The following is a 26607-nucleotide window of genomic DNA, read 5'->3' as shown; positions in this document are numbered from 1 at the left end:
AATGTCACAATGACTTGAAGAGGGACTTCCAGTGTGGGGCTGTTGCTTAGCAGCCAGTCTTAGTTACACCCTTCATTTTCTTGGTTAAAGTCCCCATGTGACAGTGGCAACTCATGGAAATAATACATGAGAGATCCAGGCTTACTGGAAGTTCCCCTGAGGACCTGTTCTTGCCCAGAACGACTGAGAAATCCAGAAGGTCCATGCTATCTTCTTTACCTGGGAGCCTGAGAGGCAACAAAACCATATCATGGATCAGACAGCCATACATCTGGAACTTTGGTAATGGTAATCATGTTCTTGGACTCTAGTAGATGTATGAAAACTCATCCTTTTAGCATTGGAGTCTAACTGGAAAGAAGTAGAATATTCACAAGGTCTCTGATTACACAAGTTCTCTGATTCTGGATGGAGGCAGAGAGTGTTCCACTCACCAAATTATTTGCTTCAGCAAAGGCCAGCTCCCATCTTAATAAACCTGCACTGTTTCTTCATCTGCACAAAGATACCCTTGGAGCTAGCTGCAGCCCTGGGCATGGAGGTGGTAAAGTGGAAGTGCCTTAATATTTGTTAAATACCAAATATAGGTTAGTCCCTCACTGTATATGATTTGTCCTTGTGTTAGCTCCGAAATTCTTATGGCATCCTTAGGAGGAAAGAAATGATTCATGCCATTTTATAAATAAACCAAGTCTTAGGAAGTTTAAGTAACTTCCACAAGGTCACATAGCTAGTCAATGACAGACTAATACTTATTGAAAGCCAGTGCTGAGAAATTTCAAAGCCTTTGTTCATCCCTCTACCATCGGATGGTAGATGTAGGTTTTAAGAAAGTCTGGAAGATAGTATATAGAAATTATATTTTCCTCCTCTCTTTCTCTCTTCTCCAGAATAGAGATCTCTATTCTCTTGGACAGGGATTCTCAATCTTGCTTTGAGTGGTAGATTATTTTATAACACTTTATTTATTATCCTAAAATTAGAATTAATTCATGGATGACATAACCTACTACATATAATTTCACAAACAACTTGGTATAATGCCCTAACTATAAAGTAAAGGAGAAAAAATAATTTCTAACAAAATAATATGGATTTCAGTATATAAATGTTTAGATGTAACTACTTTAGAGACAATGAAGTAGTCAGATTCTTGCACCATATGTTGTATAATGAATTAGTCTAGAATTAAGAGATCAAAAGTCCTTTCATACAAGCAGTTTAGGAAAATAGAAGAATAGAGTTATAAGTGGACACCAGAACAAAAACCAGTGTTAGGAGAACTAATAACACTCCAGACTTACCAGTTTCTGATAGCAGAAAAAGGTAAGTAGCTTTAGTTGAAATAGGAATAATACCTAGACAAATTACAAGCCATGGAAATGAAAAGAGGAAGAGAGTGTAAATATGCTATTTTTTTACTGATGCATTATATTTTACCTATTTATGGGGTACATGTGATATTTTTACTTGCATAGAATGTGTAATGACCAAGTCAGGGTATCTGAGGTGTCCAGTACTTTGAGTATTTTTCACTTCTATATATTAGGAACAATTCAAGTCCTCTCTTCCAGTTACTTTGAAATATACCATTTGCTATCAATAACCGTAGTCACTCTGCTGTTGAATGACAGAACTTACACCTTGTATCTAAATGTATGTTTGTACCTGTTAACCTATCTCTCTTCATGCCCCACCAACCACTCACCCTTTCCAGCCTCCAGTATCTATCATTCCACTCTCTATTCTCTACCTTTATGAGATCAACATTTTTAGCTCCTACATATAAGTGACATTGTCTTTCTGTGTCTGGGTTATTTCACTTAACATAATGACCTCGGGTTCTATCCATGTTGCTACAAGTGACATGATTTCACTCTTTTTTTATAACCAAATAGTATTTCATTGGGTATATATACTACATTTTCTCTATCCATTCATCTGTTTGTTTTATATCTTTACAATTGTGAATACTGCTGCAATAAACACACAAATGAAGGTATCCCTTTGATATACTGCTAGATCATATGGTAGTTCTATTTTTAGATTTTTGCAATTTCCATACTGTTTTCTATAGTAGTTATAATAATTCCCATTTCTGCCAACAATATATAAGAGTTCCCTTTTCTCCACATCTTCACCACCATCTGTTATTTTTAGTCTTTTTAATAATAGCCATTCTAACTGGGGTAAGATGGTATCTCATTGTGGTTTTAATTTGCACTTTTCTGATGATTAGTAATGTTGAGCTTTTTTTCATATACACATTAGCCATTTCTTTGTCTTCTTTTGAAAATTGCCTATTCATGCTTTTTGTCCAATTTTTAGTGAGATTTTATTTGTTTTTTATTTTTGAATTGTTTTACTTCCTTGTATATTGTGGATATTAGTCCCTGTCTATGAATACTTTGCAAATATTTTCTCCCATTCAACAGGTTATCTCTTCACTCTATTGATTGCCTCATTTGCTGCACAGAAGCTTTTTAGTTTAATATAGTCAATTTGTCTATTTTTTAAATTATCTGTGCTTTTGATGTCTAGCCATAAAGTCTTTGCCTAGACCAATGTCCTGAAGTGTTTTCCCTATGTTTTCTTCTAGTAGTTTTATAGTTTCAAGTCTTACATTTAAATCCTTAATAAATCTTACATTGATTTTTTTATATGATGAGAGACAGAGGTCCAGTTTCGTTCTTTTGCATTTGAATATCCATCTCTCTTTGTTGTGTCTGTGCCAGGTTTTGGTATCAAGATGATGCTAGCCTCATAGAATGGGTTGGGGAGGAGTCCCTCCTCCTCAATTTTTTGGAATCATTTCTGTAGGAAAATGGTCCCAGCTCTTCTTTGTACTTCTGGTAGAATTCTGCTGTGAATCTATCAGGTCCCAGGCTTTTTTTTAATTTGTAGGCTATGTATTACTGATTCAGTTTCAGAGCTTCTCATTGGCCTATTCAGGGAATTAATTTCTTCCTGGCTCAGTCTTGGGAGAATGTATGTGTCCAGGAATTTATCCATCTCTTCTAAGTTGTCTAGTTTTTATGCGTAGAGGTGTTCTCAGTAGTTTCTGATGGTTGTTTTTATTTCTGTGGGATCAGTTGTAACATTCCCTTATCATTTCTAATTGTATTCATTTGGATCCTCCCTCTTTTCTTCTCTATTAGTCTAGCTAGTGGCCTATTTTATTATTTTTTCCAAAAGCCAACTCCTGGATTCACTGATTTTTTGAATTTTTTTTGTCTTAATTTCCTTCAGTTAAGCTCTGATTTTTGTTATTTCTCATCTTCTGCAAGCTTTGGGGTTGATTTGTTCTTGCTTCTCTAATTCTTTTAGTTGTGAAGTTAGGTTAATTTGAGATCTTTCTAATGTTCTGATGTGGACATTTAATGCTATGAATTTTCCTCTTAACGCTGTTTTAGCTGTGTCCCAGAGATTCTGGTATGTTGTTATCTTTGTTCTCATTATTTTCAAAGAACTTCTTAATTTCTGCCTTAATTTCATGATTTACCCAAAAGTCATTCAGAAGCATATTGTTTAATTTCCGTGTAATTGCATAGTTTTGAGCAATTTTCATAGTCTCGACTTCTATTTTTATTGTGCTGTGGTTTAAGAGTGTGTTTGGTATGATTTTGTTTCTTTTACATTTGTTGAGGTTATTTTATGTCCAACTATGTGGTCGATTTTAGAGTATGTGCCAGGTGGCAATGAAAAGAATGTATATTCTGTTGTTTTTAGATAGAGAGTTCTGTAAAGGTCTATCAGATCCATTGGGTCCAATGTTGAGTTTAGGTCCTGAATATCTTTGTTAATTTTCTTCCTCAGTGATCTGTCTAATACTGTCAGTGGAGTGTTGAAGTCTCTCAATATTATTGTGTGGGAGTCTATGTCTTTTTGCAGGTTGCTAAGAACTTGCTTTATGAATCTGTGTGCTTCTGTATTGGGTGCATATACATTTAGGAAAGTTAGGCCTTCTTATTGAATTGAACCCTTTACCATTATGTAATGCCCTTCTTTGTCTTTTTTTATCTTTGTGAGTTTGAAATCTGTTCTGTTGGAAATTAAGAGGCAACTCCTCCTTTTTTCTGTTTTCCATTTACTTGATGGATTTTCCTACATCCCTTTATTTTCAGCCTATGAGTGTCATTACTTGTGAGATAAGTCTCTTGAAGACAGCACACCATTAGTTCTTGCTTTTTTATCCAGCTTGCCACTCTGTGCCTTTTAAGTGGGGCATTCAGCCCAGTTACATTCAAGGTTCGTATTAATATGTGTGGATTTGATCCTATCATTGTGCTGTTAGCTGGTTATTAAGTTGGCTTGTTTGTTTAGTTGCTTTACAAGTACACTGGTCTGTGTGCTTAAGTGTGTTTTTATGTTAGCTAGTAGTGGTCTTTCTTTTCTATATTTAGTGCTCCTCTCAGGATCTCTTGTAAGGCAGACCTGGTAATGAATTCTCTCAACATTTACTTATCTAAAAAGAATCTTATTTCTCCTTCACTTAGGAAGCTTAATTTGGCTGGATATGAAATTCTTGGTTGAGTATTGTTTTTCTTTAAAAGTGTTGAATATAGGCCTCCGATCTCTTCTGGCTTGCAGGGTTTCAGTGGAGAGGTCCCCTGTTAGCCTCATGGGGTTCCCTTTGTAGGTGACCTGACCTTTCTCTCTAGCTGCTTTTAACATTCTTTCTTTCATCTGGACCTTGGAAAATCTGATGATTGTGTCTTGGGGATGATCTTCTTGTGTAGAATCTTGCAGGAGTTCTCTTTATTTCCTGAATTTGACTGTTGGCCTCTCTAGCATGGTTGGGGAAGTTTTCATGGATGATATACTGATACATGTTTTCCAAGTTGTTTGCTTTCTTCCCCTCCCTTTCAGGGCTGCCAATGATTCGTAAATTTGGCCTCTTCACATAAACCCATATATATATATATATATATATATATATATATATATATATATATTTTTTTTTTTTTTTTTTTGAGATGGAGTTTTGCTCTTGTTGCCCAGGCTGGAGTGCAGTGGCACAATCTCGGTTCACTGCAACCTCCACCTCCCAGGTTCAAGTGATTCTCCTGCCTCAGCCTCCTGAGTAGCTGGGACTACAGGCATGCACCACCATGCCTGGCTAATTTTGTATTTTTAGTAGAGACAGGGTTTCACCACGTAGGCCAGGCTGGTCTTGAACTCCTGATCTCAGGTGATCTGCCCGCCTCAGCCTCCCAAAGTGCTGAGATTACAGGTGTGCGCCACCACCCCCAGTCATAATCCCATATTTCTCAGAAGTTTTGTTCATTCATTTTCATTTTTTTCTTCATTTTTGTCTGACTGTCTTATTTCAGAGAACCAGTATTCAAGTTCTGAGATTCTTTCCTCAGCTTGGTTTATTCTGGTGTCAATATTTGTGATTGCATTGTGAAATTCTTGTATTGTTTTTCAGCTCTGTCAGATCCATTAGGTTCTTTTTTATACCAGCTATTTTGTCCTTCAGCTCTTGTATTGCTTCATTGTGATTTTTATTTTTCCTGGATTGGGTTTTGCTATCCTCCTGAATCTCGATAATCTTTGTTCCTATCCATATTTTGAATTCTATTTCTGTTATTCCAGCCAGTTCAGCCTGGTTAAAAACTCTTGTTGGAGAGCTGGTATGGTCATTTGGAGGATATACCACACTCTGGCCTTTTGAGTTACTAGAGATCTTGCATTGGTTCTTTCTCATCTCTGTCTGTGGGTGTTCATTTAACTGCAGTGTAGATTGAGTACAATCACTATACTTCTTTTCTGGATGTTTTCACCAGGCTGAGGCTTTGTGCAGGGCCTTTATTTGAAGCTGACTTCTTGTCTCTGGTTTCAGAGGGAGGTTTGTTAGTGAGGTATTTTTGGTGTTGAAGCTTTGGGGTGTGATCCAGCAAGTGGCACTTAGGCTTATCGGTCAGTCAGTAGACTCTTGCTTGGTTATGCAGCTCCCTATGTTTCTGCACAGTTGCAGCATTTTCTTTTTCAATGCTCTGAAATTGCAGAGTTCCTCTCCCGCTTCAGTGCTGGCTGTAGATTGTGACTTGGCACTCCTGAGTTGCCCACTGCAGCTCTGGGGTGATCTCAGTGCTTATGTTTCTTCCCCACCATGGAGGCAGCAGAGGAAGAGATCTTAGTAGTGGTTGTGGCCAAGGGTTACTTGCTTGTCTCCTGGGGGCTCCACACCAAAGAGATGCAGTTCAGCAATCTCTCAGTGCAATCAGCCCAGGATGGAGGGTCTGTGCTGTGGGCCCAAGCCAGGGGTTCCTTGTCTGGTGATGAGCAGTTGTGGGGACCCATGGGAGATGAACTGGCCTCTTCTCCTCTCCTTCATTTCTGAAAAATATCTTTACTGGGAATAATATTCTTGACTGGCAGTTTTTTCTATTCACTTTGAAAACTCAAAGCACTTTGAAAATATCAACCCATTCTCTCCTGCCCTATAAGGTTTCTGCTGAGAAATCTGCTACTAATCTAATAGTTGAATAGACATTCCTTTGTGTGTGACTTGATACTTTTCTCTTGCTGCTTTCAAAATTCTTTCTTTGTCTTTTACTTTTGACATTTTGAATATAATGTGCCTCAGGACCTGTTTGGGTGGAATCAATTTAGCATTCTTTGAGCTTCCTGAACCTGGATGTCTGTCTCTTTCCCTAGACTTGGGAAGTTTTTTGATATAATTTCATTTAAATATGTTTCTCTCACATTTTCTCTTCACTTTTGCAATGCCCATAGTATGGACTTAATGATGTCCATAAATCCTGTAATCTTTCTTCATTCTTTCTAATTCTTTCTTCTTCTTTTTTTTAATCTGCCTGTGTTACTTCAAAGGACATGTCTTTTAAGTTCAGAAATTGTTTCTTCTACTTAGTCTAGTCTGTTGTTGAATCTCTTAATTGTATATTTATTTATTTCATTCATTGAGTTATTCAGCTCTGGGATTTGTTTGGTTCTTTTTTATGATATCTATCTCTTTGTCAAATTTCTTATTCAAATCAGGAACTGTTTCCCTTATTTCATTGAATTGTCTATCTGCATTCTTTGTATCTCACTAGGATTCCTTAATATTATTATTTTAAATTCTTTTTTTGGGGGGACATTCCATATATTTCCTTGTGATTGGGGTCTGTTACTGGAGAATTTTTTTTTTGGTGTGGGGTGGTGACATGTTTTCTTGCTTTGTCATGTTGATGTGTCCCTAAACTGATTTCTACACATCCGACAGGAAAGTCATCTCTTCAAATGTTATGCAGTAGGTTTCATAAAGAAAGACTTATTATATGAACAGGTCTTAGGATGTCAGTTCAGGGAGGGTGCATTGGCCTTGTTCTAGGTGGAGTAGTAGTGTGTTCTCTATGTAGTGACCAGCTATAAACCACAATGATGGCATTTGAGAGTTCCTCAGTGGCTTAAGCTAAGAGAATTGGTGGCAATGATGATTTAGTTTTGTCAGAGTGGGCTCACTAAGCTGTTTTTCAGGTCAGGGGCATGTGTGTGCATAGGGTGGGTTGGCCAACTTGGAGTCTGGCTCACCAGGATTGGAGCCACATGGCTGTTATTCTGGCTAGTAGAATGGGCATGTGGTTACTTGGAGGTGTGCCTGCCTGGGCAGTCTGTGGGGCTGTTATGCAGTTGTTTGGCTTCTTGGTTGGCCTGAGGATGTGTCTTCTGGAGACAACCCACAGCAGTTTCTCAGGTCTGGGACCCAGCTCTATGACTGCTTCGTTGCCCTAAGGCCATGTTTGTCATATGTAGCCCATCAGGCTGTTTCTCAGGCCTGGATTGTGGTCAGGAGGCTTCTTGGCTGGTCTAGTTATGAGTCTGCAGTGGGAGGCCTATAAAGTTATTTCTGTGGCTTAGGACACAGACCTACAGCTACTTGGCTGGACTGGGGGCATTTCTGCAGACAGTAGACCACAGGGATTTTTCAGAGGCCTGAGACGTAGGCACAGGACTGCTCAACTGGCCTAGGAGTATCTCTGCTTGAGGTGATCTGTGGGGCTGGTTCTCAGGTCTGGCATGTAGGTTCAAGGTTTACTTGGCTGGTCTGGAGGTACACACAGGGCTTTTCTGAGACACAGACACAGGGCTGCTCAGCTGGTCTGGAGGGGTGGCCTGTGGGACGGCTTCTTGGGCCTGGGACAATGGTGCATAGCTGCTTGGCTGATCTAGGGATGTGTCTGCAGGAGGTGACCCACAGGACAGTTTCTGAGGCCCAGAAAATGAGCAAACAGCTGCTCAGCTGGCCTGGGGGCTTGCCCTCCAGGGGCAGCCTGTGAATTTCTCAGTCCTGGGGCATAGATACATATTTGCTCCACCAGCCCAGAGGCATTTGTACCAGGTGCCACCTGTGGAGCTGTTTCTCAAGCTCTAATTGTAGGCACACGGGCACTGGACAGGTCAAGGGCCTGTCTGCAGTGAGTAGGGCATCTCAGGGCTGTTTTTCAGGCCCTGGATGCAGGCCCATAGCCACTCCACTGGCCTGGGAGCATGTCAGATGCTCAGAGGCTTAAGAGTCTCTCCTGTTTGGGGAAGGGTGCACAGCAGTTTGGCTGGCCTGAAGGCAGGTTCACCCTGGATGGAACTTTTAGGCTATTCCCCTGGCTGGGGGTGAAAGCAGTGGGAATTGGTTTCCCTGCTGTGCACGACCAGCATCACAGCCCATCCTAGATCAGGCTCCACACTGCTAGGGCTGCAACTTTCAACCACCAGTGGAAGCTTGTGGAATAAAGATGGAGCTGCAGTGCTGGAGAGGTGCAGTGGCTATTGGCCCCCAGAGGAGGAAGCACTCCAGAAGTACCTCTGGTCTCAAGACGGCTCCACGCTGCAGCAGTTTGGCTCATAGAGGGGTGAGGTGTATACCCTTGTGCTCCTAATCTGGGGCAATGCAGCTGTGTGATTTCCCAGCACATCTCCAAACTGGACTCCAGGGCTCATGAGGACTGTGGTATTCTCCTGTTGTAAGGACTGTAGGTGTTTGTGGTGACTGGTGGGAATCTTCTGCTTACCTTTTCTCCACAATGGGAAGTCCCTCTTGACTCCCAGCAGATTTGATTCAGGTGGGGAAGGAGAGGCTGCAGAGGAAGGGTGCCTCCATTCTGCCCTCCTGGACTTCCCATGACCACAGATGCATCTTTACTCCCCCACTGTACTATAGCACTCTCTGTCTGATACTCTGGTCAAATCTTAGCTGTTTATTCATTGCCTTGGTACCTTCTTCTTTTGGGGAGTGTCAGAAATAAATGTCAGGCATCTGCAATCAGCCCTCTTGCTGATGTTCAGAACCTCACAACCAGAAGTAGGCAATTCTGAGCTGGAAGGCCTGGTCTGTCATTCTCATTGCATGTACAGTCCATCATTGATCAAAATGTCTTTATGTGGTGCATGACTGTATTGGTATAGATTTGATGATTTTTACTTTCATTAATAGTTTAGATAATATTAATATTTGTAGGTAATCACAGTGTTTTTTGAAAACAATGTTTACATTATTAGTGACATAAAGCATATTTCACAAAGTACCTTGAAAATATGGTAATCCTTTCTTGCATCGGTAAACTGGTTTGCTTCAGACTAATTCTCCAGCTGAGAACAGGTAGAAAAGGCTGGACTAAATAACTAAAATATATATGTTTGACGATATCAAAGATATACCAAGAAAGAAAGAACATGCAAAGCCAAAATCTCAGAGAGAAAAGTGGCGACAGTTTAGGAAGGGCAGGGCTCCAATCATTTACTAGAGCTGAGGCAAATCTGGGCTTAGGGCACCACCTGGAGCTCAAAAGGAGGCAGTGACCTAGCAGTAAAGAATCTATTAGTAAATATATCCAATGAAAACCAAAACAAGCCAGACAGAGAAGGCTGGAATAAATAATACTTCAATGCCAAGACACAGATGTACATTCACAAGAAACAGAAGCAGACAGGGAACCATCACCTCCCCAAATGGACAAAGCAAGGAACCAGCAACTGACCCTACTGAGACAAGATATGTGAGTTCTCTGACCAGAAATTCAAAATAGCAGTTTTAAGGGAACTCAGTGATCTCTAAGATAACACAGAAAAGCAATTCAGAGACTTATCAGAGAAATTTTAAAAAGAGATTTAAATGATAATTTTTAAAACTTTTAAAAATGGAACTGAGAAAATAATTTTCTGAGCTGAAAGATTCATTAGAGGCTCTCAACAGCAGAATGGATCAATGAAAGGAAAGAATCAGTGAGGTCAAAGATGGATTATTTGAAAATAAACAGATGCCACACAAGGTGGCTCATGCCTGTTAATCCCAGCACTTTGGAAGGCTGAGGTTGGCAGATCACTTGAGCTCAGGAGTTTGAGACCAGCCTGGCCAACATGGCAAAACCCTGTCTCTACCAAAAATACAAAAATTAGCTGGGCGTGGTGGTGCGCACCTGTAATCCCAACTACTTGGGAGGCTGAGGCAGGAAAATCACTTGAACATGGGAGGAGGAGGTTGCAGTGAGCTGAGATTGGGTCATTGCACTCCAGCCTGGGTGACAGAGTGAGTCTCTGTCTCAAAAAAAAAAGAAAGAAAGAAAGAAAAGAAAAGAAACAGAGAAGTAAAAGAAAAAAAAGAATAAAAAACATAGAAAATTTCCTACAAGATATACAAAATTACCTCAAAAGACCCAATCTAAGAATTATTGGTGTTCAAGAGGGAGTCGAGCAGGAGCAAGGGGTAGAATCTCATTCAAAGAAATAATAACAGAAAACTTTCCAAAACTTGAGAACAATATAAACATCTATGTACAGTAAGGTCTGACAACATTAAACAGATATGACTCAAATAAGACTACCCCAAGGAATAAACTCTCAAAGGTCAAGGAGAAAGAGAAGATCCTAAAAGCGGCAAGAGAAAAGAAGCAAATAACATATAAGAATCCCCAATTCACCCAGCAACAGATTCCTCAATGGAAACTATACAGGCTAGGAGTAAGCATAATGACATTTTCAAAGTGCTGAAAGAAAAAAACTGCCAGCTAAGAATACCATATCCTGGTGGCCATGTCTAAGTTCTGTACATGAGTGGAAATGATGTGTCCAACTTTCAGGCCTTGCCTCCTTGGTCCCTTTCTCTTTCCACAAACTGAGACCTAGCAAGAGCATCAGCCTTGGAGCCAAAAGTGGAACCCCTTGTTGAGATATCCCTTGTTGAGATAAATTCTTAGTGTGAGAAGGCCAGCTAGGGTTTGTGCCCAGGAGACCTGTGGGATGAACTTCCTACAGCTTTGCGCTGCTGAACAGCCACTCTGATTTGGCATCTCCTTTAGCTGAGTTACAGAGTTTTCAGGGCTGGTTAGGTAATCCTGCCTCCTCCCTTTGCCTCTGTCTGTTTTCAGGTATATTTCTCCCCCCAGGCACTGTGATGCTTCCTGTGGGTTAAGGCAGGGGCAGATCTTCTGCCAGGAAACCCAAGATAGTGGGAAAACTGGTTGTCCATCTCAATATCACTTTTTCCAATGTAGAAACTGAACTGGAGGAAAATTTTCCACATGCTTGTTCTGAGCAGAATGGCAGGAGGGGTGCCACAGATGTGGAAGTCCAATTCTCTTACCATCTGCCTGGAATTTTTTCACTTCTCGTGGCCCTGGCAACTGTTTTCATATTTGAATTCTGGGATATTGTTGGTGATAATCCCAGTGCTGTATATCTGGTTTTGGTTTTCTAGAGGAGGCAAAGGGTGAAGCCAGTTTGCTTCTATGCTGCTACTTTGGAACTGGAAGTCCATTCATTCATTTTTTTCAGCTTTTCTAATCTGCTGTTAAACTCATACATTGAATTATTATTTTCAGCAATAATACTTTTTATTTCTACAATTTTATTTGATTCATTTATTGTTTCTAAATTCATCTTGTCATTTAATTTCTTAAATATGGTAATCAGCTTTATCCTCTGTGTTGAATTGATTATTATTTAATTCAATAATTTTAAAATGAGACAAATCTATTTAAAACATTATACCAAAAATTGAATCTACTTATCCTCATTAAGTTAGACCATTGCAACAGAGGAAGTAATTCCCTGGAATAATAATAATTCTTATATGTCCTCAGAGACAGTCAAGTGAGAAAAGCCATTAACTGTCTCTCATAAAGCTATAACAGTCTCCATAAACATCTGGCATCCTCTTGATACTATAAAATGTGCATGATGGAAACTACTGAATTCTTAAGGTCTTCATCAAAACTGGCCACACTATAAAACTTTGTCTGAGTATTCCCTGGTACTAGCAGACACCTGCATGAGTTCCTTTATGCATGGTCATCATTCAAAAACTGGCATCGTGGCATTTCTTAGAGCTACCTGAAATTCTGCATTAGCCTGTTATCATTACACAGATGGTTATACAGGAGATACACATGACATATAGACAGTCTGTCTTTGACTATACGATGTTCAGTCTGGCTTTACTGAAAAGTTGATAAATTTTGCATCAATCAGGATGTAGATAGGCCCAGTTAAGTTATGTTGATCACATTGGCAGTATGAACAGAGATTGATGGGAAATTTCTCTTTCCTTGAGTATACTGGGATCTTCATTGACTTTGTTTTTAGAGTCTGATCTTTTTCTTTTAGCCTCTTACCTAAGAAGTCAAGCATTTGCTTTATGTTATTTCCTTGCTTTCTTTCGCTTCTCTATGTTCACCTTGCAGTCCTGTTGCTTTCTCCAAAATCTCAAACCAAGTATGGTTATTTTAAAGTCCATGTTTAATGACTCCGATATCTGGATTTTTCTGTGAGTCTGTTTGTACTCTCTTTTATTATAAGCTCTTGTTTTATATCAAATGCCAAACATTTTGCATGAAAAAAATTGTAAAAATTAGTTGAGTCTCTGGATGATATCTTCAGAAAATACTTACTTTTGTTTATTACATGCAATAAGGGTAGAAGTGGTTCACTTTAATGCAATTGGGAACTGAATTGGTGCAAAGCTGAACTTCAGGGTTTTTTGACAGCTGGTCTATTTCTTGTTTACCCTTATTCCTAGGGTTTATCTCTTTGAAGTTCTGACTTAAACTTCAAACTGTGTTTTCCAGTGTCCCCTTCTCCATGGCCAACCTAAATCTTGTTTTCGAGTTCTCAGAGGCTGTCTAACCAAAGTTCTGCTCAAATCTTCTGCTTCTTAGCCAGCTTTTTATTTAGCAAGCATTCCAATGGAACAGCAGCACCAAGGTTGAACTCACCACTTTGGGCTTCTCTTCTCTCTGAGATTTTGGCTCTGAATGTTCTTTCTTTCTGGGTATATCTTTGATATCTTCAAACATATATATTTTACTTATTCAATTCACCTGTTCTCAGCTGGAGAATTAGTCTGAAGCAAACCAGTCTACCAAAGTAAGAATGGATTACCACATTTTCAAGATACTTTGCGAAATATGTTTCATGTCACAAATAATGTAAACATTATTTTCAAAAAGCACATTAATACCTACAAATGTTAATATTACCTAAATTATTAATGAAAATAAAAATCATCAAATCCATACCAATACAGTCATACACCACATGAAGACATTTTGATCAATGATGAACCGTATATACAATGGTGGCTCCCTAAAATTACAATGGAGCAGCCCTATACAGGTGTACCATTTTTAATTTTAAACCATAGTTTTACTGTTCCTTTTCTATGTTTAGGTAAGTTTAGATACACAAATACTTAATATCATGTTACAGTTGTCTACAGTATTCAGTACGGTAATGTGCTGTACAGGTTTGTAGCCTAGGAGTAACAGGCCATACTATAAGCCTAGGTGTGTAGTAGGCTATACCATCTAGGTTTGTGTTAAGTATAGTCTATGACGTTCGTACAACAAAGTCGCCTAATGACACATTTTAGAAAACATCCTCATCACTAAGTAATGGGTGATTGCATTTCTTTACATTTTATTTACTATCAGTATTATTGCAATTGTATTTTAAGTAGACAAAATGCTTGGAGTAAATTATACAATAATTTTCAGACCCTATCTTTATTCCATTTAAGCTTGGCTCCTCATAACAACCTTCTATATTACTGGGCTTTCTGCATTATTTCCTATAAATTTCTTCACAATGTTAATATATATAACTACTACTAATTATTTTTGTAGAGTCCAACCGGACATATTTGAATGTCATGTGGGACATGGGACAATTCACTGTATGCCTGGGCAATGCAGTGTAGGATGTCTAGCCTCCCTAGCCTGTTGACCAGGAACAACACCCCAACAATTTTTAACAAGCAAAAATCTTCCACAAATTTCCAAAACACCCTCTGGGAGTCACTGTCACCTTTTTTGGAAAGTCTACCTTAGATCTATAAAAATCATCCCTGAAGGCCGTGCTAACGCAGAGTATGTGTGGATTCCAGGTTCATCACCTGTAAAGGGTCAAAGTATGGACGAGTCACACTGGGTGTTCTGTTACCTCTAACACCTGAACAACTCCTAAAGCCATCCTAAAAATCTAGTGAAAACAAGCTAGTGTTAATATCCACGACAAACGCAAAAGAGACAAAACACACTCTGATATTTTTTTCTTCGGTTATTATTATCTTCAGTGATAATAACCTGTTGTATGTCACCACCAAGTACCACGTTCTGAACTGTTTTAATCCTGTCATCTTGAGCCTCTCAACAATCCTATATAGAGGAATTTTTATTCCCAATTTAGAGATGAGAAAACTGGGGCTTAGAAATTTGATTGCCCCAACTTCTAAAAAAAAACTATTAGAGTCTTCTCTGATTCCGTGGCATTCTACCTGGTCCACGCAAGGCCTCCAGTTCTTTTAAAACCTCGCGCCCCCTCCCCACGGCCCCCCGGGATAGAATGGGCAACCTGATTGGAGGGGCTTGAGGAAAAGGAAAAATGGTCTAAGGGCGTAATATGGAACTAGCTGTCAGCTCAACTCCGCCCCCTACTCCTCTGCTGGGGCGTTACCCAGGGAGCCCACCCCGGTACGCTGCAGCGGCTTTCTACTTTCACTTTACTTGCTGGTGGCCCGGACTTCGGGACGTTCTGAACCCCACTGTCCTTCCCTCTACAACAGCGCTTTCCTCTTGGCCCAGCTTCCAAAGCTATTTGTCGCCCCGTCAACCCTGCAGCCCCTACAGCCGCGAATCCAGGAAACCCTCTACCCGCAGCCCAGCTACTGAGTTTACAATCCCCTGGGCTTTGGGCTCCAAGATGCGGGTTCCTGCCCCAGTAGCGCCTCGGTGGACGCCCCCAACTTGCCGCGCAGGCGCGCTCGGGCCCTCTCTCCCTGCCCGCGCTCCGCAGCTGGGAATCACGGGACTAGCCTTCGTTTCCTTGGCAACGCAGTACACAGGTGCTAGCCCTAGCAGCTCGCGATGTGCTTCAGCAAAGCAGGTGAGGAGGGCTGCCGAGAAGCCTAGAGTAGAGGACAGGTAGGGGGAAGGGTGGGGAAGCTGGGAAAGACGAAGTGGGAGGAAGTGCAATTCGCCCCCCTCCATGGAGTTTCGTGTGGTTTTGTAAGCGCACGGTTGGACCCTGTCCTCTGCTCAGTCTCCCCGACCTTCCCCTCCCGGAACATGCTCACGTGTAGACCCAGGTGCCGTCCCTCACGTGGAACCTTTCCTCTTTATTTTAGACGCTGCGGATAACTACCCTTTTGGAACATGTCAACAGAGGAAACTTTTTCCTCACTTCCATCCCCCAAATTTGATTGGGAACAAGTTTGTCCCTCTTAGGGGATCACCCCACAGAGGGCCTGGGTGTTATTTTTCAGATGTGAGTATTCACCTCCCCTTAGATGCTCATCAGTTCCCCGGCTATTGAGGGATAGCCAAGTTTCCAAGTTTCGTAAAAGAAAAAATTCTATGGGACTTGAGATCTCCAGAGTCCCAGCATAAGAAAGCGCTCTGTTCTTCTGCAAGCAGCTGTTTCAGCCAATGCCAGAGATTAAAGGATTATTGCTCCCCGCCTTGCACTCACGCAAGCCCTAGCTTCATATAATCCCTACTGCTTCCTCATTTCCAAAGGCCTCTGAGCCAATGCCAGTTACCCTCCCATTCCTCCAAACCTCAGGCTGACAGTTGCATTAGAGTAAGTTCGGCTCTGTGGGGCTCCGAAGACTGATTCATTCGAATATATGGCAATGTCCTATAGTCTACGTATCCAGCCACACCCCTCTACAAAGTTACCTGTATTGCTTGTGTAATTCTGTGGTCTTGACCTCAAAGGAGTCAAGACAAGAAAGAATAATCCCTTGCAGAGAAGGTTCAGATGGGAACATGCTAAGCTCACTCCATTTCGATGGCCCTGATGTTCTCTGACTATGTGTTGTTTTTTCTTTTTTTTTTTTTTTTGGTTTTGTTTGTTTGTTTGTTTTTTAATATACCACCCAAAGGGATATGGCTTGGCATACGACTTATCTAAGATCCCAACCAGTATAAAAGGATATACTTTGGGAGCCAGAACAGCTGTGAGGTTTAAGCCAATACAGAAGGTAATGTGCTGGGATTTTAGTGTTATCCACATTGTTGCATGCATTTGCACAGGAGTGCAAAGGGCAGAGAGCAAGAGGGGGGTGATCTAAAAGAATATGCCCTGAAATTAAAGAAAAGTAGGCATTTAAGCAAAAGCTATTAAGAAGCCTATCTGAAAAGCTTGGGCATTAACGTTGCAAATATGCATGTGAGTGTATTGGGGACAGTGAAAAACAATTTACTGAAGAAATGGTCCCAACACAGGGCTTTAGTGTTGAGATGCCTGAGGTTAAACATTCGAAGCTTGTGTTTATATACATTATATTATCTTGTCAGTTAAATAACAAATTCCAACTTTTCCACCCTTTTGTGTAATTGGGTTTCAAGTCTAAAGTTCAGTAGGGGATCCTAATCTCTTATTGGACGATATTTTCCTGACACTTGAGCTTAAGGAGCAGAGATACTATCTCTAAAAATCTCTGAGTGAGGTGTTAAGGGTAGTGACTGTGATAAGTTGCCTTGGTTCTCTACCCATCCTAGATTTATTTCTACAACCTATACATTATGTATCACTAGGTAGCTGAACCACACCCATATCTCGGTTTTCTACCTACCGAAGACTTATTTCTGTAGCTTGAGGTGGCTGAACCATAGCTGATTTATGAACAGAAAGAGGATGATTCTGTTTTTTCTACCTGGAAGGCTTTATGTGTATATATATACATATCACTCTGTAACATAATGATCTTTTTCTTGGAAACAGGAAATGACACCTCATGCAGGCATGTACCAGAAAGTAAGTCCTCAGCAGGAAAAACACAAACAAAATTTTGCTCCATTTAATGTCTTGGTGCCTCGATTTAAGAACTACCCAAAGGACACTCACTATCCCAGGTATGTCTCCTCTCTTTTGGTGCACTTCAACAAAAAGGCAATAGGAGGAAACGAAGTATGTAATAAGAAAAGAAGCACATAAAGAAGGGATGAGATCCAAACCATCCCAGTTAAATAAGGAACCATTCAGAGATGTAATCAATTGTCTCACAGATTTCTGGCATTGTAGAATGTAGAATCATAGTTACTCATTCAACGAATTTTTATTAATATGCCAGGCAGTTTTGCAGGTTCGATAGATTTTGCAGTAAATCCATCACACAAGGCTCCTGATTTCTTGGGGCTTACATTCTAGAGTCCAGACAGAGCACAAGCAAATACACAAGAAAATATCAGTAGTGATAGAGTGACCATATAATTTGTTAGTCAAACCATGACACTTCTGAGAGTAAAAGGGGGCCTATTAATATTCTACCAAGACAGTAGCCATGACAAACCAGGAAGTAGGTTGTCCAGGCTACAAAGAAGGTAAAACAGGATGACAATGTGATAGGGAGTGATGGACCGGAGTCTACTTTAGAAAGGGATGAAGAAATGACAGTTAGCCTGAGATCTAAATGACAAGACTGAGCCAGCCCTGTGAAAATCTGGGGGCCAAGCATTGCCAGCAGAAGGAACAGCAAGTGCAAAGGCTATAAATTGGGGAGGAATTTGACGTGAACAAAAAGGCATGCTAGCATGGCTAGAGTGTAGTGAGCAAGTAGGAAATGAGACAGAAATGGAGGACATGCTGGAGCACATAGGCCTTGCAGGCCAACAGTTTTACTCTCAATGCTTTAGGAAGCTATTCAGAATGTATAGACTTGTAGGGCGAAAGATCAAGGGCTTTCTTTTATTGATGAGAAATCCAAGGATCACAGAGTGAATGTAACTTTCTCAAGTTGCATTAAGGAAGTAGAAGCATTGAGTCTTGACCCCCCATGTCCAGTCCGTTATTTCCTGACAGTAAAGAGTCTACACCAAAAGACAAAGTGTATATGAACAAAGACAATTTTTAAATGACCCCATTGTCAAGAAAATTTAACTGGCTTTGCTTTGCTTTGCCTACATTGCAGATAGATTATCACTGCACTTTTATCACCAACTTTAAATTGTGGGTCGTACTAATTCATCACTGCTTTAGATCTCTTTCATCACCCACCGCTTCTAGGACCTTCTTGTCTCTCAGCTGTAGATACTGAGGTACAGAAATATCTTTTAATCTGGAGTCGATCTGTGCTCTAACTGGATGTCAAGTTTGTCAAGTTAGATGTTTAACGCTAACATCTAACTCGAAATACATTAACAGGTAAAGGAATCCCATGCTTAATTAAAAAGCTAATCAATCTGTTGCCTTTTTCCAAGAGGTTAGGCCTAGTTCAGGGACGGCTCTGGTACTGATGGAGTTTGTGTATGGTCACTAACTCATTAGACATGATGCTTGTATTTTTATTTCTAGCCCTGGTGCATACAACCCAGAGAAGAAGCCACCGCCAAAAATTGCCTGGCCAATGAAATTTGGATCTCCAGACTGGGCTCAGGTTCCATGTCTACAGAAAAGAACCCTAAAAGCTGAGGTAATAAGATTGGACTTCTGCAGAAGACTCTTATTCAATCTAGTACTTTCATAGGTATCAGGGACTCTTAATTAGGGGTCTGTGAATGAACTTCAGGAAGTCCTTGGTCCCAAAAAATTATATGCACAATTTTGTGTGTATATGAATGTGAGGAACTTTTTGGAGAATTACACTATTTCATTAGATTCTTAAAGGTATATATGACTAAACAAAAGTGACGTTTTCTTATTTGATCCTTAAATAACTTTTGTGGTAGGTACAGAGGAAATATCCCTACACAATAGAGGCCCAGATGGATTAAGTGATTTGTGCAGGTTTCACAACTGGAATCCAGATCTTGTGACTCCTAATACATTGCTCTTTCCAACATACTCCTTGAGTACTAGATCACTGAAGAGCCATAGAGAATTCAGCTAAGAGCATGGATTCTGGGGACAAAACTGCCTGGATTCAAATACTAGCTGCAGTATTTACTTGTTGTGTAATCTTGAGCAAATCTTTTGACTTTTCTAAGCCTCAGTTTTTTAATCTGTAAAATGGGTATTGCAATAGAATCAATCCAATAAGGTTATAAAGAAAATGTGGAAAATCATTTAACACAGTACCTGATAACATAGTAATTGTTCAATCTGTTAGCTATCATAATTCCAGAGGTGCTTTTTTTCTTTCCTAGTGGAACTTTTCATTAATTCTACAATCATTTATTAAATGCCAAATGTATTAACATTATTGCGTTAAGGCCTATGGGTAACAACTCAAGAATTAAACATGTAGTCCTTGACTTCAAGAAGCCCACCAACTGCTTGAGGATTTACTAAGTAGTAAATAATTCCTAGCATGGTATACACTATAGTAAGATAATAAAAGGTAGATGTACATACAAATTTTGGGAGAATCACCAAGGCTAGATTACTATGGAGTTGGGATTCACCTCTATAATGTACAGTTTTTTTTTTTTTTTTTTTTTTTTTTTTTGCGTAACTGGGAAGACCAGAGGCAGAGGGTTCTCATTAGAATATTGATCTAGACAACATTCTTTCATTGCAGCTGTCCACAGACAAAGACTTTAGAAAGCATCGGAACCGTGTGGCCTACCTAAGCCTGTATTATAATTGAGCAGCTGTGACTACCTTCATGTGCTCCTCTTATACACAGACTCTCCAGGACTGAGGACAGAGCTGCTCTTCTTCTTCTGCATTACTGTGGCCCTCTTGTCTGGCAGCCTGGAGCCCAAGGAGGGACAGGGGCTTATAGCTGCTGTATGAGAACATAAAGACTAGTGCACAGTGCTATCTCCGTCTACTGACTTGTGGTGTACGCGTGCGTGTCTGGGTCTGTGGGTTCCTGTTGGGTGCTGAGTTGGGTGATTTCATTTTAGTGAAATATTTGTGGGCCCCTGCCCTCTAGTTCTAATTCCCAGGACCCAATTTTATATATTCTACCACTAGCCCTGGTCATAGGAGGCTGTTAGCCTATACATATCAAGGGTTTGGATGGGATTTGGGCTTGCTAGATACAGAAAACACTTAAGGCAGATTGAAACATGTATTGGAGCTCTTCCAGTTGTGTTCCTCAGTGTGGAGTGGGAAGGTCTTGATTTGGTTGACTTTCCCAGATTGACATAAAACTCAAAAACCAAAAAATTGCCCCTTTCCTATGACATCATCCATTTAGTCTGTGAGTCAACATATATACTGAGGTCCTACTATGTGTTGAGCAGAGCAGTAAGCACTGGGGATATGGCAGGAATCAAAATAGACTTATCTACTAAGTCCTTGGGCCTGGCCTGAAGTCAGAGGAGGACTCCCCAGGGCAGCTAGTGGATTGGGTTTGCCGTCCAATCTGAATGACCCCCTAGAACCTTACAAGTCATTCTGGGGTTATAAAGATCATAACATTTATAGCCCCAGACTGTCTTGTAAGCAGCTACATTTAAAATACTTACCCAGACACTCAGGCCTGAGAGGTAGACCCCTTTCCTTCCAGCACTAGCTGAAATAATCACGTATATAGTTTGTTCAGGATTGGCACTAAATATGATCTAATCTTTTAATAAGAGGGTCCTTTTGTACCCACTTAGGCTTCTTTGTAATTACCAGAAAGGTGATAAGCCTGCATGTGTCTGGACACCAAAGATTGAGAAGCTGCGAGTGGCTGCAAGAGAGCCTACTGTAACCCTCATGGCCACCCCCTGATGAGTGTTAGCTGGGGAAAGGGCTAGCAAGAGGTGAAGCCTCCTGGCCATATGATGCTGGGGGTGCCTAATTCCTTAAAGGCCAAGGTCTTCTGAAATAATAATGGTGAAGGACAGAAAAGTCTTTATGAGAAATCACAGAGGATATATTAAGATAATGATAAAGATACCTCAGCAAGAACATACCTAATATACACACTTCTTTTAATCTGATGACTTAATGATTTCTGTTATCTTATCAAGAAGTATTTATGACTTGAGATACGTCAGGATTAACTCTTATCACCTCTCCTGCACACCTCTCTCCTTTTTCTCCTTTGTACCCACATGTGCAGATTTTTTTAGAGGTGATAATTTAGCATTTAATGTTTTTTTTTCTGCTTCAAGGTCTTAGGTCCCTTTGGAGGATATTGATGGGGGTGGGGGTGGGGATAGAACATCTTTCACACTGTTTGGTACATAGACGCTCAAAGCTTTTCCCAGGGAAGGGAACTCTCTAAAATAGTAATCTGATTTGATGAAAGATAAAATTCTAATATAGCTTCAGTTAACCTTCAGGGTCCTTTAAAGTGCTACATTGTATATAAAAGTAATAAAGTACAAATGAACACGAAGACTAAAACATACCATGCCATATTTGTTTTACATCTAGACTTGGTCCGAGGAGTTTATAGTATTTTTAGGTCTTAATAGAGTTAAGCTTTATCATAATGCTGTTTTAGTGGGGTAAAGCTTCCAATGTGACAGATTTATATAATATGTAGACTACATGACATATTGGAGGATGTAGTTTGACATGCAGACAACAGAATCTGTGACACTAGGATTTTATGAGTATGTTTAAGGCCAGTTGCAACACTTAACAGTTCTGCTCCAACCTTGGGCATACTTGAGGTGAAAGGTATTGCCTTCCACACACCAGTAGAATTTGTTATTATCTTCGGGATTACTATAAATGCCATCTGCTTTACCACTACAGAAAGCTCCGTCTCCCCTACTGCCCTCATCACTGCCGCCTTCTCCATCACTTCCCCCATCACTGCCACCTTCTCCACCACTGCCACTGCCTCTGCCAATATTAGCACAGAAGCCTTCACTTCTGGGTGTCACAGGTCAGTTATACCAGTTGTTGACGGCTGGTGGAATACATTCTAAAAGAATAAAAACATTTCAAAGCATCATCATAACCTCTTTTAAACATAGAAACAAGCAGCTCTGAACATTCCCCTATATCAGTTCTGTTCTCAGAGAACTGGAGGGAAGCTGTAGCTGGGAAGAATGCTACACACGGACAGATGTCCAAAGCAGGGAGGAGGGAAACTAAGGCCTCTGGGGTCTTAGCAGGATGTCAAGCCTGGGCTTCCATTCTAGTTCCACTAGAGGGGAAATAAACCCAACCCTACAGTGATAGGAAAGGACTTTATGTTGAGATTCATTAATATTTGGGTTTTGATAGGGGAGGCTTATCTGTCAGTATTTCTGTCATATGTAATATATTTGGGTTTTTGTTACCTTGTTATGCTTTGTCTTTTGTGCTCTATGTTTGCTTGCTTCGTTTCAGCACTGTTTTTCCCTTCTTTCCTCTTCCACGATGATTCAGAAGTTTTATATTTCATTTTCTTCTACCAGTAGAATGCTCTCAACCACTAAAATTTTCTGGCTCACTGTTTAATTTGAGCAAATAATTTTTTTTTGTTTTTTGAGACAGAGTCTCACCCTGTCACCCAGGCTGGAGTGCAGTGGCACGATCTTGGCTCACCGCAACCTCTGCCTCCTGAGTTCAAGCGATTCTCCTGCCTCAGTCTCCTGAGTAGCTAGGACTACAGGCACGCACCACCACTCCCGACTAATTTTTTGTGTTCTGTAGCAGAGATGGGGTTTCACTATATTGGCCAGGCCGGTCTCAAACTCCTGACCTCATGATCCACCTACCTCAGCCTCCCAAAGTGCTAGGATTACAGGCATTAGCCACCACACCCAGCCAAGCAAATCATTTTATAATCTCTCATAGGTTTTTACAGTTCTAAAAATCAGTAATTATATTAATTTTCTTAGAGACCTAAGGAACCTCTGAGATAGCATCTTTCACTTCTCTATCTCCACTTTTAGACCTGCCCCAAGGGATGCTTAATCCAAGGAACGTACAAAGCCCATGAAGGGCAGGAGTTTTTTGCTTCATACGTTGAGACCCATCAGCCACCTGAGTGTTTGTCCCTGATCCTTTTTATGATGTCCCTCTAGCCATCCTCACCAAGAACCAGATAACAAAATTTATGCGTCTAAATTAGGAAATGGTGCACTGCCATGAGTGAGAGAATTGATCTAGCTCAGAGATAAATGCCAGTATATACAGGCATACCTCAAAGATGTTGCAGGCTCAGTTCCAGGCCACCACATAAAGCAAATTTTGCAATAAAATGAGTCACACAGGTTTTTTGGTTTCCTGGTGCATATAAAAGTTATGTTTACACCCTAGTCTATTAAGTGTGAAATAGCATTATGTCTAAAACAGTGTACATACCTTAATTTTAAAATATTTTATTGCTAAAAAATGTTAACAACTATCTACACCTTCAGTGAGCCATAATCCTTTTGCTGGCGGAGCATCTTGCCTCAGTGTTGATGGTTGCTGACTGATGGCGGTTGCTAAAGGTTGGGGTGGCTGTACCAATTTCTTAAGATAACAATAAAGTCTGCTACATCAAATTGAAATTGACTTCCTTTCATGAAAGATTTCTCTGTAGTATGCAATGCTACTTGAAAACATTTCACCCACAGTAGAACTTCTCTCAAAATTGAAGTCAGTTCTCTCAAACTCTGCTGCTACTTTATCAACTAAGTTTATGTAATATTCTAAATCCTTTGTGGTCATTTCAACAATGTTCACAGCGTTTTCACCAAGAGTAGATTTTATCTCAAGAAACTTCTTTGCTCATCCATAAGAAGCAACCCATCATTTGCTCACATTTTATCATGAGATTGCAGCAATTCAGCCCCATCTTCAGGCTCCACTTCTAATTCTAGTTCTCTTGCTATTTCCACCACATCTGCAGTGACTTCCTCCACAAGTCTTGAACACCTCAAAGTCATCCTTGAGGGTTGGAATCAACTTCTTCCAAACTTCTGTTAAAGTTGATATTTTGACATCTTCCTTTGAATCACACAGGTTGTTGATAGTATCTTAGAATGGTGAATCCTCTCCAGAAGGTTTTCCATTTACTTTTCCCAGATTAATCAGAGGAATCGCTCTGTACAGCAGCTATAGCCTTATAAAATGTATTTCCTAAATGATAAGACTTGAAAGTCAAAATTACTATTGATCCGTTTGCTGCAGAATAGATGTTGTGTTAGCAGGCATGAAAACAACAATAATCTCTTTGTACATCTCCATCCAGGCCCTTTGGTAACTAGATGCATTGTCAATGGCCAGTAATATTTTAAAAGAAATTTTTTCTGAGCAGTAGGTCTCAATGGTGGTCTAAAAATATTCAGAAAGCCATACTGTAAACAGATGTGCTGTCATCCAGGCCTTATTGTTCCATTTATACACCACAGGCAGAGTAGTTTGAACATAATTATTAAGGGACCTAGGATTTTCAGAATGGTTAATGAGCATTAGCTTCAACTTAAAGTCACCAGCTGCATTAGCCCCTAACAAGAGAGTCAACCTGTCCTTTGAAGCTTTGAAGCCAGGCATTGACTTCTCCTCTCCAGTTACAAAAGTCCTAGATGAGCATCTTCTTCCAATAGAAGGATGTCTTGTCTACCTTAGCTACATAAATAACTAAATCTGTTATTTAGTGTAGCCTCCTTTACCAATGATCTTAACTACATCACCTGGATAACTTGTTGCAGCTTCTACGTCAACACTTGCTGCTTCACCTTACTCTTTCATGTTGTAGAGGTGGCTTCTTTCTTTAAACCTCATGAACCAACCTCTGCTAGGTTCACACTTTTTTTCTTTAGCTTCATCACTCCTCTCAGTCTTCATAGAATTGAAGAGAGTTAGGGCCTGGCTCTGGATTAGGCTTTGGCTTAAGGGAAAGTTATGGCTGGTTTGATCTTCTGTCTAGACCACAAAAACTTTCTTCATATGGCAATAAGACTGTTTTACTTTTTTATCAATCATGTGTTCACTAGAGTAGCACTTTTAATTTCTTTCAAGAACTTTTTCCTCTGCATTCACAACACAGCTAACTGGCACAAAGGCCTAGCTTTTGGCCTATCTTGGCTTTCAACATGCCTTCCTCACTAAGCTTAGCTTTTGATTTAAAGTGAGAGATATGCAACTTTTCCTGTCACTTGAACACTTAGGATATTGTAGGGTTATTAATTGGCCTAATTTCAATTTTGTTCTGTCTTAGGGAATAGGGAGGCTCCAGGAGAGGAAGAGAAATAGGGAAACAGCCAGTCAGTGAAGCAGTCAGAACACATACATTTATTGATTAAGTTCATTGTCTTACATGAGTGCTATTACTTGTGCCCTAAAACAATTAGAATAACAACATTCAAGATCACTAATCATAGATCACCATAGTAGAAATAATAGTAGTGAAAACATTTGAAATATTGTGAGAATTACCAAAATGTGACATAGAGACACAAAATGAGCACATGCTGTTGGAAAAACAGCCCTGATAGACTTTCTTATCACAGGGTTTCTGCAAACCTTCAGTTTGTGGAAAACACAATATCTGCAAAGCACAATAACGTGAAGTGCAATAAAACAAGTCATGTCTGTATATCAAGCTGGTTTTCAGGATACCCAGTTCCTGGCCTAAATTTTTCTGAGCAACAAGGCCTAAGTCTAGGGTATCTAGTGCATTCAAATTCTAGCTATCAAACTTAGCACTGGTCCCACGACTAAAAAACAGATTTCTAAAAGGGCACTTTCTGTAAGTGTGTCCCTTTTCTCAGCTGTGAGGGCCTAGAAGTTCCCTGGCTGTCTCCATGCACCCTGGCTTCTCTGTCTTTGCTGTTCTTTGCAGCCTAACCTGCATCTTCTTCAGAACAGCATGTTGGACTTGTCATGATGCACCTGAGGACAGACCCAGGTGTGACTTCAGCTTGCTTATGAGCAAGTATTTCCTCTCATTGCCAAAGGACCTTGAGAAGTCATCCAAATCAATGGCCCAAACCATGGACCCAGCAAAATTGTTCTCTTTGAGAAAGTCCACCTCTAGACAAAAAGTGTACTTGGACCAGAATCAGATGGCATCCATCCAACAAGCAGACAACTGAGTATGGACTGACAGGTGACAATAGGGAGATAAATGCTTTTCTTCTATAAAACGGTATGTGCTTTGTGGATTCAAGACATAATTGACGGACTCAGCTCTATTCTTGTTTTTTTGTCCTATTTAATAAACTCTTGGGTAGTAAATATAAATAAAGCTATTATTTATTTAATTCTAGTATTAAATAGCATTAGGCTAAGCTATATTTTTACATTAATTACTCAATCTTCATAATACTTCACAACTACCATATAGATTCTATTATTATT

General features: G+C 40.1%; 1 protein-coding gene across 4 annotated transcripts; it reads left to right on the top strand.

Annotated features, from left to right (window-relative positions):
* CIMAP3 (ciliary microtubule associated protein 3) lies at window positions 1–20199 on the top strand. Of its 4 annotated transcripts, none has more exons than XM_054448434.1 (6): window positions 1–282; window positions 15620–15759; window positions 16379–16477; window positions 17221–17351; window positions 18790–18907; window positions 19955–20199. In XM_054448434.1, exons 1-6 carry the CDS (start codon window positions 114–116, stop codon window positions 20021–20023), a joined length of 726 nt encoding a protein of 241 aa, XP_054304409.1. In that variant the 5' UTR covers window positions 1–113; the 3' UTR covers window positions 20024–20199. The 4 variants fall into 4 exon arrangements, with proteins under 4 accessions (XP_054304409.1, XP_054304418.1, XP_054304427.1 ...); XM_054448452.1 differs by lacking the exon at window positions 1–282 and adding an exon at window positions 14885–15378; XM_054448443.1 differs by lacking the exon at window positions 16379–16477 and having other exon boundaries at window positions 76–282.
* Window positions 20200–26607: the final 6408 nt, after the last annotated feature.

The sequence above is a fragment of the Pongo pygmaeus genome, chromosome 1 (assembly GCF_028885625.2).
Source record: "Pongo pygmaeus isolate AG05252 chromosome 1, NHGRI_mPonPyg2-v2.0_pri, whole genome shotgun sequence".
NCBI lineage: Eukaryota > Metazoa > Chordata > Mammalia > Primates > Hominidae > Pongo > Pongo pygmaeus.
The sequence above is the reverse complement of the archived record's forward strand: the minus strand, read 5'-3'. Positions and strand labels throughout refer to the sequence as shown.

Bases quoted from the DNA above. Each gene is read 5' to 3' on its own strand.
- CIMAP3 (XM_054448434.1), top strand. From the start codon at position 114: ATGGAAATAATACATGAGAGATCCAGGCTTACTGGAAGTTCCCCTGAG. The intron at 15,760-16,378 runs GTGAGTATTCAC...TACCACCCAAAG, and splicing joins CTGGGTGTTATTTTTCAGAT to GGATATGGCTTGGCATACGA. The intron at 18,908-19,954 runs GTAATAAGATTG...CTTTCATTGCAG, and splicing joins AAAGAACCCTAAAAGCTGAG to CTGTCCACAGACAAAGACTT.